Genomic DNA, 13,259 nt, shown 5'->3' on the forward strand with positions numbered 1-13,259 from the left:
TGGAATCATAAATCCTCAACTTTAGAACATCAAACAAGTGCTGTTGGTTGACACTGCCATGACAATTACAGTGCTTGTTGGACTGCTCTTTGCAATCCAAGCTGTCACCAGACAAATAAACATGCAGAAATACAGGGGTATGGGGAAGAGTTAAACATTGGAAGAAAGTGTCTTTACGAGTCAGGTGACAACGCAAACTCACACCTTTCAAAACGTATTGTGTGTCAGAACGAACATGATTTCCTGCCTTCCAGAAGCAGCTTCTCTGGTTCACTGACCTTCCTTTTCTTCTTGGGTCCTGTTACCTCTTCCTGGCTAAAGGCAAGGTTCAGGCAGTTTATCTGTAAGAACCATCAGAAACAGTGATCATTCTCACGGTACAGGCTCCTGCTAGACGAGTCAAGAAACACAACTTCCAAAACTACAGTGTGTTTTCCTGGATCCTCTCGTATTTGCTCAGTATGATCTTGTTCTCCTGAAAAGCAGTTAGGCAAGGAATCAAAATTGGGATAATGGATGGAATTGGAACTGTAAGATTTGTGAAAGTAACAGGTTCAGCTTCAGGGAAAGAGGATGGGTTTGGTGGCACAAGGAACAGTTCCCATCTCCCCAGCACTGAGAGAAAATACCAGGAGCATGGACACATTTGAGAAATAGCTCACAGGGCACAGCCTGTTTCACCAACCTCAGATCATCATAGAAGCATGCAAAAGAAGTAGGGACACTTATGTCAAATTGGTGGTCACTGGAAACAGCCTTTCAGGAGGAGACACACAGCACCTCCATTTGTACACCAGGGAACTTCAACGTGACTTGGTCCATCTCAGACCTCAAAGACTACCTGTGAGTCTCCAAGAACATAACTCAGTGAAGCAAACTGTTTTCCAAGAGGCTTAACTTCCCTCTAGAAAGACACAAACCTCCCTTAGGAATATTCAGGGGACTACAAACCAGAGGGTTAAAACCCACAGATTAAATAGATGTTAGAATATAAACAGGTCAGTGGTACAGGCAATCCAGACAGACCACAGAGAGATGGACAGCCAGAACAACAGCTGAAGTGTTGGTTCTGCCAAGTGACAAACTCACTTATTCTCAACATCACATCACATATCTGCACTTTTACAGTAATAATCTGGAGCTGCAGAGAGAAATGTGTGTTGTTGCCCACCCAGAAGGGACAAAGCACAGTCTCGCCATGGAACCTCTCCTGCTCTCACTGGAACTGAGCTGGAGGGACACACACATTTCAGCTCAGCCTCCGAAAGTAAGTTCATTTGGGGGAAAGCAAGGTGAATGAAAAGGGAAAAGAGGCTGACCGAGTTCCTGCTCCAGAACTTTACTCCAGCTTCATCCTAAAACATGAGGAATCACGTAAGTGAAACAGGATAAACAGAAGGAGTTAATAGAGAGCTATTCCAGAACACATCCTGGAGACAAGCACAAGGTCTCCAGATTGTGGTCATTACAGAATTCCCCACTCGCGTCACCAAGGCTTTCTTTTCTATCTGACCTTGGTATGAGGCTCTGGTAATCTCTGCATAGCAATGGTCTTTCTAATGTGTGAAATAACTCTGATTAGGGATTAACAGCAAACCAGTTTGAATCAACCTCACTTTGCCTCTCGATCATGTTGCAAATTGTTTTTCCTTCCCTCTTTCCTCCTCTTCATTATGAGCAACACAACATTGCTTAATGCAGAAAAGTACCATTTCCTTTCCATAAAAACAGAGAAAACAAGAATCTGCCAAGGTGGGACGGGCAGGTTCTCTTCACCCTGCACGTTCAGGTTGACACAAGGGGCAGCGCTGCCCGGGGTGTATTTGCTTGAGGGCAGAGTGATGAGTGGATGTGGGTTCGAGCTCCTGACCTGACACCCAGCTGCTCATACTGGCACGTTAGGCGGTTATTTACTTTCCTTTCCCTGGCATCATGCTAACCTGTCTGCTTCCTTTTTGAAGTAAGCGGCCCGGGGGCAGAAACACCGCATCCAAGAACTCTACGGTGCTCATACAGCCGCAGGGTTTGTTCCCTGCCCCGCTGGATGCACACTGAAGCAAAGCAATGAGCCCCAGTTACCTCAATAAGGCAGCAGCTCTCCTATTTCACTCTAAACTGTATAAAAAGCATGAGCTAGAGTTGGTGCTTTTATTTCCTCTATTGAGGAATGGCTCTTCTGCAGCACAGACTCAGTAAAGCTTTTACCTCTTTGCTATTCTTCCTGAATTTTCGGCATGGATGGGACACTTCTGAGGTGGGAGAAAGATCCAGAAGGAGCAGCTGCTCATGCAGAGCCACTGCAACTCTCCAACCATCTTCCCCCCCTTTACCACAGGCAGCGTGACCACCTCACAGGAACCTGAGAGAAGGGTACAAACATCTATGCAAGCCATCAAGTGCTCTAGACAAGCACTATTCATCTGTTGGATGAATCAGATGTCAACCGTGTGAGGTATTTCACCGAAGCCAACATGTCCTGTCCTGCCCCACCCCTGCCCAGCCACAAGTTCATGTAGGAACTTGGAGCAAGGAATAGACCCCAAGTCCAACATCCAGGTCCCATCCTTAACCAAACACTCAAGCTTCTCCCCCAGAGATGTTGTTCTAAATGGGATTAAGCCAGATCCTACGTGTGTTTATTTGACTTAAACCAGAAAGTAAACCTCTTAAATGGTGTGCACAAAAGCAGGAAATCCCTCCCACTGACTAAACATACAATCAAAGCCTCCAGAAGTTGATTAATTCTAATTTTTCCCATGTACTGGGATGCTTGACTTGGAGCTTGCGCTGTACCTGTGTTGTCTTACACAACCACTGCAGGTCCTCGGCTCCGCTGATGAGCCAGGTGCTGTAAAAGCACACAGGAGAGGGTCCAGGCTCCCAAACACTTGCCCTGAAAAGGGACCATGCTGACAACAGGACAGAGGGGACAAGTCCAGGTCAAGCAGCAAAACCAGACACAGATCCATGGCGTCCTGACTCCAAGTACAAGGCCTTGTTCTCCCCAGGACCCGGCTTCAGTGTGTGCTTAAGCCCAGAACCTCCAGTGTGCGGGGCTGCACCCCCAGAGCATGAGCAGCAGCTCAGGGAGGGGATCCTGCCCCTCTGCTGTGCTCTGGGGAGACCCCCCCTGCAGCCCTGATCCAGCTCTGGGGCAGCAGCACAAGAGGGACATGGAGCTGCTGGAGTGAGGCCAGAGGAGGCCATGGGGATGCTGCGAGGGCTGGAGCAGCTCTGCTCTGGAGCCAGGCTGAGAGAGCTGGGCTGGGGCAGCCTGGACAAGAGAAGGCTCCTGAAGGGGAGACCTGAGAGCAGCTCCAGTGCCTGAAGGGGCTGCAGGGAACCTGGAGAGGGGCTTGGGACAAGGGCCTGTAGGGACAGGCCAAGGGGAATGGCTTGAACCTGCCCGAGGGGAGACTGAGCTGAGCTCTTAGGCAGAAGCTCTTCCCTGTGAGGGTGCTGGGGCGCTGGCCCAGGGTGCCCAGAGAAGCTGTGGCTGCCCCATCCCTGGCAGTGCTCAAGGCCAGGTTGGACACAGGGGCTTGGAGCAAGCTGCTCCAGTGGAAGGGGTCCCTGCCCGTGGCAGGGGTTGGGACTGGAGGAGCTTGAAGGTCCCTTCACATGAAACCATTCTATGCCTCTGGCCCCAGGTCAGAGCATGAACACACACCGAGTTGGACTCTCCTAGTTTACCACGCTGCACTACGTGTAAAAAAGTAGTATTTAGGCGCAGAGCTCTGCTGTGCAACCCAGCTAACTTGTGAATCATACCAGTGCTGCTGATTTCTGGCATCAAACTCACAGGACAGCTGCACATTGTCTGGAGAAGATATCAGGCTAAAAATAGATTAGACTTAGATTAAAGCCTTCCCAAGGCAGACTGGTGGACGAAACAGAATGAGCAGACCACAGCTCCACTGCTATTCTTAGATAGACAAAACCAGGCCCTCCTTTTGCTTGCTGAAGTTTTCAGTCCCCAGTGTCCCCACGTATTCCGGCCAAAAATTCCCAGCATAAATCCAAGCAAATTTACAGTTTTTCTGACATGTGTTTTGCTTCCCAAGGCATCCTATGTAGAAAAGCTAAAATTGCACAAGAGCATTTGCCTGTGTCCCTCTTTGTCCCTGGCCTGCCCCATGCTGAGCTTTGGCACTTGGTAAATTTTATGCCCTCAGAAGAGTTCCCTTTGTCAGGGACAGGGAGTGTTTGGTTTGTACCTTGTAACTATCCTGATGCTTTCAGAAGCACAGTAATGTCACAAGAAGACCAGTTCCATCAAGAAAGCTCAAAGAATAAGAACTGAAATGTATGGATTAACTGCTGAAGTAAGGCTAAATGATCCCCAGGTGTCAGGGTGATACACAGTGTCTGCAGGGATGTCCATCATCATCAAGGAACTTGAACAGGAGAAAGCCTGATGCATGCTGTGATTTCAGCTGCAGCTAACACTGACTGGAGCACAGAGAATCCTTGTCTCTTTCAAAAAGCAAACCCAGTGACTTTAGATTGACCCCCAAGACCTGAGACATTCCTGGTGCCATTTCTCTCTGGCTAAAGGCAATACCTCCCACCTACCCACCCACAGCTGGCTGCTCCATGCTGTCCAAGCACAGCAAAACTCAAGTTTCACCAGGTACATTATGGTGTCCACTGAAAGGATGAGAGGAAATGGACACAGACTGAAACACAGCGAGCCAAAGGAGGCCACACAGATGCTGCAAGCTGTGGCTGCTCCATCCCTGGCAGTGCTCAAGACCAGGCTGGACTGGGCTTGGAGCAAGCTGCTCTAGTGGAAGGTGTCCAGCCATGGCAGGCGGTTGGAACTGGATGAGCTTTAAGGTCCTTTCCAACCTGACCCATCCATGATTTTATGAAATCCCATTTAAATGTGAGGACATGTTATTTTTTACAATGAGGCCAATCACACACTGAGAGGAGCTGTCCAGGGAGGTTGTGGAGCCTCCATCCTTGACAATACTCAACACCTGACTGGACAAGCTCCTGAGAAGCCTGCTCCAGGTGCCTCTGCTCTAGCAGGTAGGTTGGACGTGATGATCCCCAATCATCCCATCTCACCCCTGCGGTGCTGCGAAGGCGGCACAGTGGTTAAACGCCCAGCACAGGGCTTGTATCTGTTTCCACTACAGCAATTGCACTGACATCAATGGAATTAATCCTGATCTTCATCTGTACGTGTGGAGGAGAATCATGCTGCTTTGCATGAAAGCCAACTTACGCAGGTGGAAGAATGAAAGACACTCACTGTGGTGCTTCTGTGGCAACCTGCCACATTTTTGTCCCCAGGAAGCTGTGCCAACACATCACTGCCCATCACTGGTCCTCTTCCTTTTCCATAGCTCACTGTTACAATCTTTGACATTCAAGGCAACTCCTTTGTTGCCAACGGGAAGCCTCACAGGCCTGCTCTGCCCCTCACGGATCTCGTAGCATTTAAAGGACCAACAAACAGATTTTCCCAGAGTGTAGAAGAGAAATTCATCAAAACTAACTGTTGAAAAACAACGTTTCTCAATCTCTCTCCTCACAATCTCTTCCAGGGCCCTCAATCCCACTGCAAACTGCACATGCCAATTGCCAGATCCCAATCCAGCACGCCTCCCAAAACAGAAGCATTCCCCAGTAAGGTTACAGCATCGTAACTGAGGAGGCGAAAAGCAACAGACACTCCTCCTGCTTCCTAGGCTGCAACCCAGCTTAGTCCCTCCTGGGATGTTGGATGTGTCCAGCATTCATCAATGCAGATCCCTCCCGAGGCTCTGGTTGCTTGCATGGCCTTAGGAAGGCATGTGAAGGCAGCCACGGCTTCCCACGGGTGTCCCTGGGGCAGCTGGTGGGAATGTGGGGCACAAGGGTTACCTCTCCCCGGATGCGCGGGGTGACGGGCCTCACCTCCGCGGGAGGACATCACTAGGAAAGTGTTTCCTGCACGCTAGACAGGGATAACTCATGCAAGGGATGAATGGCCCCAAGATACAGCTAAGGATCTGACGTGAATTGAGAGAAGCCAGGAATTTCCTGACCTCCCTGTCTCACTCCTCCCAGAATGGCCTGAGCTCACAGGAAGGAGAGAGGGAAGCTCATCTCTGAATCTTGCTCTCTTCATTGTTTTGGGTCTGTGTAGCCTCAGCTGGGTTGGAGGAGAAAATGTTCTGGGAACTTCTCATCAGATAGAGCTCTCTTGATAGGCAGTTACAGATAAACCTTGCTGCTGTTTTTTTTCTTTTCTGCAAAAGTTCAAGATAATGACATTGCCACAGAAAAATGCTTTCCTACTGCTCTGCACATGGCAGGCTTCACCCTTCAACTGCTTGCTGTCATGGCAAGTTTAACAGTGGTGTGCCTGGGAAAGATCAGACAACAAAGGTCTTGATCTCCAAGCTGTTATTCTGCAACTGAACCCCTTGTGCTGACCTTCACCTTCAGACAGAAGATGTGCACAACACGGAAGCTCACCAAAGGGACAAGAATCTCCATCACGGACACTGATCACTGGCAAACACAGCAGATATTACTTGAAGAGTGTCATCCATGAAGGACTCTGGTCACACTGGCTTCCCTTGCTGCCACAGGCCCTGGGAGAAAGGACGTGGCCAGGTAGCCAAGCCTTCTGCAAGAGGAGCAGCAGCTGGAGGCCAGACAGGCTCTCCTCTGAGATCTAAACCAACGCTGACTTACAGCAGTTAGGTCTGAATGTCTCCCTAGACATCCAGCTTCCAGACAGCTCCAGTTAAGAGCTAATCCTCATGGCAGGAGCAGGCCTACAGCACGCAGTGAGCTGCACTGCAGAGATCCCTGAGCTATCACTGCTCCAAAGTGGTATGTCCACATACAATGCCAAGTGTCAACACACTTCCTCATGTCCCACAGCAGTTTAGTAGCATAAGCACGCCAGTCCAGCAGCACAAGCAGTGTCTGGTGCTAGGTAACGAAGCCAGAAACTTGGGAGGCTGATCTGTACTGTGCTGATATGGCCACACCGTTTCCAGCTCTGGTGCAGGCTCGGTCAGGGACGATTCAGGGCTCCCTGCAGTGAGACTGTGCTCTAAGGACCACCCCAGAACTTCAGCCCACAGCTTCCTGATGGGAGATAAAGGTCTGCAGAGGCGTCCACATGGTCAGATTTTACTCATCTTCTAGTTCTGTTTCATTCCAAATTCATTCCACCACAACATGTTTGCGACATGAAGACAAAGCTGACCAAAACCTATTAGGAGGACAAGAATGTTAAAGGATGTTTAGACACATCCTTTAACACAAGAACATAATGGCATCGTAGAATCACAAAATCCCAGCCTGGTTTGTTTTGGAAGGGACCTTACAGCTCATTCTGTTCCAAACCCCTGCCATGGGCAGGGACACCTTCCACTGGAGCAGCTTGCTCCAAGCCCCTTCTCTCCAAGCCCAGCTCTCTCAGCCTGTCTCCAGAGCAGAGCTGCTCCAGCCCTCTGAACAACTCACAAAGTTATCCCAAGTTCAGTGCAGGACCCCAATCACACCAGCAGATTTCTATAAGCTGAAACAATGGGCAGCAATTCCCTATTTTCCCCATCTTCTCACAGCTCCTGGGTGCCAGTGGCAAGTCATGAGACGCATAAGGATAATGCATGGGCCCAATCCTTGGCTGATGCAATCCGAACTCTCCTGAAGCCAGCAGAGGTGGGCTTATTTACATGCTGGTGTCTGACTCTGGATGATTAATTACAGAGCTGCTGTGCTGGGAAAGGGCAATCTCTCATTTGATCCTAAGCACCATCAATCATGAGATTGCAGATAACAAGCCAGTTGAGTGCATGTAAATTTGTCTCCAAGCTGGAAAGCCCTCTGTGGAGACTCTCCATGGCCACTGCTAAAGCCCAGACTGGGCAGGAATAGCTGCTTGTCCTCCAGCAGATCCGCATCCTTTGCCTTTCCCATGTTGATTAGACAAAAATAAGCCTTTAATACTTTCATTCCTGGTTTGCCTGAAGAGCTATAGGTCAGGAAGATAATGACCAAACTCAGTTTCAACAGCACTGGTTTTAGTTTTAATAACCAAGGAATCAGAAGGAAAAAGCTGTTCCTTTTGGAGGAAGAGCAGTAATGGGCTCACTCACATTGACTTGGCAGTGCTGGGCTAAAGGTTGGACTTGGTGATCTTAAAGGTCTTTTCCAACCCAGCTGAGTCCCCGATTTCCAAAAGTAGCTCCTGACTGTGGGCACCATTTCTGAACTCAGCGCATTCAGAATACCAAATCCTTGTACAGACACCACATTCTGGGACACTCCAAATTGGTTTAGTTAGCTCTGAAGATGATGGCCAGTTAATGGTACAGACAGAACCTCTAAACCCGTGTCCCTGAGGTGCTGCTCCATGGACAGCTGAGTGGCTACCACTACATTGCCACCAGAAGGGCAGGACTCCTTCCCAGGCCTTTGTTGCCTGTTCCCCTCCATCCAGCCTTCCTCTCTGCCCCACAGTAGTGCTGGCACGTGAGCAACCATTTGGTAAGCTAGTCCAAAGGGATCTTATGGTGGAAACCTAACACTCAAAGTCACACACTAGCACCGCAAGTCTAAGGGCTCGTGTCTGTCCCACCAAAGGGAGCTCTCCATGGCCTGGGCTACCTTGTTCCCCAATGCCCCTAACCCACTAAGCTAACTGAACTCTGAAATCCAGGAGAAAACAAGTCACTCTGGAGACCTTAAAGCTGTTTAAAGCAGAGAGTTGCTCTGAACACTCTGTGACAGCTGGAGAACAGTACTGCCTGACTGCACTGCAGTCTGGAGAGCACCAAGGTGTTTACATTCATACCCTGCTTCTACCCATCTTACCTACACTTGACCCTGTTAGATAATACCTAACTCAGACTTCCCCTCCACTCAAGCTTGTCCTCATTTTTAAAGACAAACTTCACTGACCAGTTTGGCTTCCCGATTCAAGTGGAATACACAATGGTCATTTGTTTTAACCACTTCCCTCAGAAAAGAAGGGAAAGTCCCTCTCATGTGGAAAATAGTGTCAAATTTTTCTTCGCACTGGCTTTACACTGATGATTTTAACCAGTGACTTGACTTGGTTTTTCCTTAGATGGGCTGAAATATTAGCCAACTTCTAAAAAATAGTATCAAGGAATACATTAAAAGCCCTTTGCCATGCAGAATGTACCAGGCAGAGGGCCTGGATTTATTTTTTCTAGACGTCTTTGGAAGCATACAATGGATAAAGTGACTCTTCCAGTTTTCAGCAACTAATGCTGTTTCCACCACCTCCACAAACTCTCACTATTGCTACTGTAGCCTAATGAAATTCACATGCTGCAAGCACAGAGGTGTCTGGCGCTCTGCTTCCAATCGTGACGGACCCAGAAGAATGTCAGAGCATGAATCAGGGGGACAATCATGAGCTCTAAACAAAAAAGGCTCCTGTTTTCACACAGCCGACAGAATAAACAACGATCAGAAGGAAACTGGAGGATGTGACACCAAACAAAAATGCGGTCAGAGCTTGAAAAATACCAGCCTAGGCACAGAAGTTCATTTCTAAGATGTAGAGTCGAGGCAAATACTTCACAGATGCCTTTTGAATGACACGGGAGGTTGTAGTCTCCAGCTCTGTCTGGGTTAGACACCCCGGGATTCTTTTCAACAGAGGCGGGGAAAATTTTAGTAGCAATTTCCTACTCTCATTAACTTACCCTGTAAAGATTCAGCCTCTGCACATTCAAGCTCACATGATGCTCAACTCATTTGAATGGGAGGAGGATCAAGTGGCAAGTGTGGTGGTGTTCACATATTTGCCCCGTCACTGAAAAACCTCTGCACAAGCCCAGGAATTGGAGCTCTGATTCTGACTCAGGCTTTGGCCAGGGCAGCCTTCAGGATGGGATTGATTTCACACCACTGGACTTATCTAGGATTACATGTCTGGCCTGCCCCTCTTCTTTGGGTTGCCCCAACAACTGCTGAGAAAGAGATCAGCACCTCGAGGGGATAATTCTTCCTATCCTAGAGAGGCAGCCAAAAAGGGAGAGGATCCAGTAAGTACCTGTGACTCACATGGAAAGATAGTCTGGAGGCAGAGAAGAAGAGGTGAAGACCATGTCAGGCAGCAGACAAACACACCTTTCAAACCTGAAATGTGGTGGTGATTTCAGAGCTTAATCCAAACACACACACAGGTGAGCGGGGGGAAACACACACTGATACCATCAGTCTGTGTATGTAATTCACAGATGCCAACTCCAGAGACCGGGACAAAATCCTTGCACTGGATGCAAGAAATAAGCTGACCACAGAGAGTTTCATCCTAAATGCTTCCAGTTCATGCTTCTGTCCCTGTGCCCTCATACATTGTCACCTCTATGTATTTTGATACTGCACAATAAAGCCACTAATGTCAGTTGAATCTTATGCCATCCTCGATGACAGAATGCTCATGGCAATGGATTCCACCCTGTCTGGCATATCTCAGAATCACTAATACCTCCTCACCTGCTGAGATGGACTTGAGCAAGGCATCCTGCCTGTCTCCTTGCCTCTAGTCTTCTTCTTCCCACCTACAATACAAGCACCACACCAAAATTAGCTCCAAAGCTAAAACCTTACGTTCAACTGAAAAAAGAAAGCACAGAAGCCTGAGTAACCCACGGCAGCCAAATCCCATGGCTGAAATTGTGTAACCTTTGCCATCAGGCACTGCCAACACTGGCAGTTTATTCCTGGAAACAGGGATTTCAGAACTGTGTCATCTGAATGTGCAACACACCAACCTGCAGCAGCTCCTACCAATATTTTAGCTCCATTTTAACCTGGTTTCTAAGATAACAAAGCTTATGTCTACATGTGCTTTATGTGTGTGTGTGTGTATGGGAAAGGAAGGGAGATGTCCCCTGAGTAATAACTATTGACCTTACTACACTGTTTGAATAAAACTTGATGGGGAGTAGCAGAGCACCTCAGTTTTATGAAAGCAGACAACTGTTAGAGGAGAAAGATCCTGTAAATATCCCCAGAGTGGAAAAGGTGACAGTACGAGTTTAGCCCTTATTAGTCATCAGAGAATCTACAGAAGAAAGACCTGAAAAGGTGACTCCATAGCAGACAAGCTGCTTTATTCCACTGCCTGGGGATCTCAGGAATGCTATTTACCATTTTGTCACTAGATGGTATTGTTCCACAGGCTATATCTGAGAGCTTCAAAGGTCAGATTCAGCATGGTATATCAGGAGCTGCGTTCGTGGGAGTGAGAGAAAAGGCTTTTTTTGTCATGTATTTCCATACATGTTTTCACATATGGAAGCCATTAGCAAAATCAAACTGTAACAGCTAAAGGACAAGAGCTTTGGGGAAAGTGTAGATAATGTAACTCAGCACTGATGAGCTGTGCCTCTCCTCCACAGCTGAAAAAACCCTGCTGAGATAGAGATGGGTAAAAAATTGACCGTTTCTGTTAACAAACCAAGCATATACAACAAGCCCTATTTTGTAGCTCAATCTGACCCGACACACAATTCAAACAGCCTGACAAACTCTGTTCATCCATTCCAAAGTAAGTGAGAAAGCCTCAGTGTTATGCTAGGACACAGTCACAAGCGCAGGCTCTTCAGCTTTGAAACTGGTGTTTACCTGTATCTTGAAGGCAAGAAGATGCTTCCATTTTCTGTCTGACATTTTTGTCCTCTTCATGCTCACTTGAATCTGCTCTGACAGGGAGAGGGTGACTCTGTAAAGCAAATGATGGCTTGTCTTTACAGCATAATCTAAAAAATCCACTCAGGTGGTAAATCCATAAGTACAGCACTAATGGGGATGAGATCTTCACAGCTCCTCCATGCCCTTCCTCCTCCCAAGCCTGTAAGTCTTTCAAGAGAGAAATTTCTTTAGATAAGACAGAATTCCTACCTAAATGGCTTCCTACCTTCAGGAGTTAGTTATGTTGAGCTTTATTCCCCGATACTCACAACCTAATGTCAAGTCAAGGTTCCCTCTTCCATCATTCTAGAGAGCAGCACTATTAGAAAGCCATTCCTTCCAGCCAACCTTAGTGTCTAAGGGCATCACCTGCTAAAGATGCCTCCTCCTCCTCCTCCACTACGTGCAGAGGAGGCCTAGTGAAATCAGACACAGCACACAACTTTCAGATGGCTGGAGGAATCCCACCTAACTACACAGTGGAACACGGCTTATTCCTGAGAAACACCAAGCAGAAGTGCACAACTGTTTGCAATGTTTTCCATTTTGGCCATGTCTGTGTCTGAGTGCTCTCCCTGGAGGATGTACCAGCCTCTGGGAGTCAGTGGAACTCTGGAACAAAATGAGAATCACAGACTCATGGAATCAACCAGGTTGGAAAAGCCCTTTAAGCTCATCCAGTCCAACCATTCCCCATTGCCAAGGCCATCACTGACCCATGGCACTGAGGCCTCCTCTCCACGGGCTGTGAACACTTGCAGGGACGGTGCCTGCAGCCCTGCCCTGGGCAGCCTGTTCCAATGCCTGAGCACCCTCTGGGGCAGGAATTGTTCCTCAGCTCCATCTAAACCTGCCCTGGGGCAGCTTGAGGCCGGTTCCTCTTGTCCCATCCCTTGCTCCTTGGGAGCAGAGCCCAGCCCCTCCTGGCTCCATCCTCCTGTCAGGCACTTGTAGGGAGCGATCAGGTCCCCCCTGAGCCTTCTCTTCTCCATCTGAACCCCCAAGGTCCCTCAGCCATTCCCCATCACACTTGGGCTCCACACCCTGCATCAGCTCCGGTGCCCCTCTCTGTACCCACAAAATTCACTTGATGTCTGCAGACTCTGAGCCCCAGCATTCGATTCACTGCAGTGCCTCTACCCAAGACAATCAGAAACCCTCATGAAACTCAGATTCTGAGAAAATGTGTCTTTTAAGGAGAGTTTTGCTAGATAAACTCTGGTCCTCCTGCCAGAACTGAATAGAGCCATTTCCATACCTTTGTGGTCCTCTCTTCTTCCTCTTCATCACAGTCTAACCCTTGATGGGAGATCTCAGTAGGGCCATTCCTCCTGATCAGGCTGCTCTCAACCTTCCCCATTCTCTTCTTTTCAGTTGTCACTTTCACTTTGATGAGGTGGAAGGCAGTGGAGACTGACCCTACTCTTAGGTTGACAGGATCACCATCGAAGAACAGGTCACCACGGCTGCCCTCCGCCTTAAAGCCAGGGGGCTGGTAATCGTCAGGAGTTACTACACAGGGAGAAAGAACCCACCGATGTCAGAGAAACCAAGTTCTATCTCTCCTT

At 48.4% G+C, this 13,259-nt stretch overlaps 1 protein-coding gene across 8 annotated transcripts in view; it reads right to left on the reverse strand.

Annotated features, from left to right (window-relative positions):
* Positions 1-13,259, reverse strand: part of HORMAD2 (HORMA domain containing 2) — a 26,940-nt gene continuing 13,681 nt past the window's right edge. For 7 of the 8 annotated variants that reach the window (XM_065692385.1, XM_065692389.1, XM_065692382.1 and 4 more), the window contains 4 exons: positions 12,950-13,203; positions 11,626-11,722; positions 10,492-10,556; positions 1-341 (listed from right to left, as the gene is read on the reverse strand). In XM_065692385.1, coding sequence (XP_065548457.1) covers positions 225-341; positions 10,492-10,556; positions 11,626-11,722; positions 12,950-13,203 — 533 coding nt within the window. In that variant the 3' untranslated portion in view covers positions 1-224. Of the gene's footprint in view, positions 342-5,471; positions 7,226-10,491; positions 10,557-11,625; positions 11,723-12,949; positions 13,204-13,259 lie in introns of those variants that run through there. The other variant, XM_065692386.1, reaches the window with a different exon arrangement.

This window comes from Lathamus discolor, chromosome 12 (genome assembly GCF_037157495.1).
Source record: "Lathamus discolor isolate bLatDis1 chromosome 12, bLatDis1.hap1, whole genome shotgun sequence".
NCBI lineage: Eukaryota > Metazoa > Chordata > Aves > Psittaciformes > Psittacidae > Lathamus > Lathamus discolor.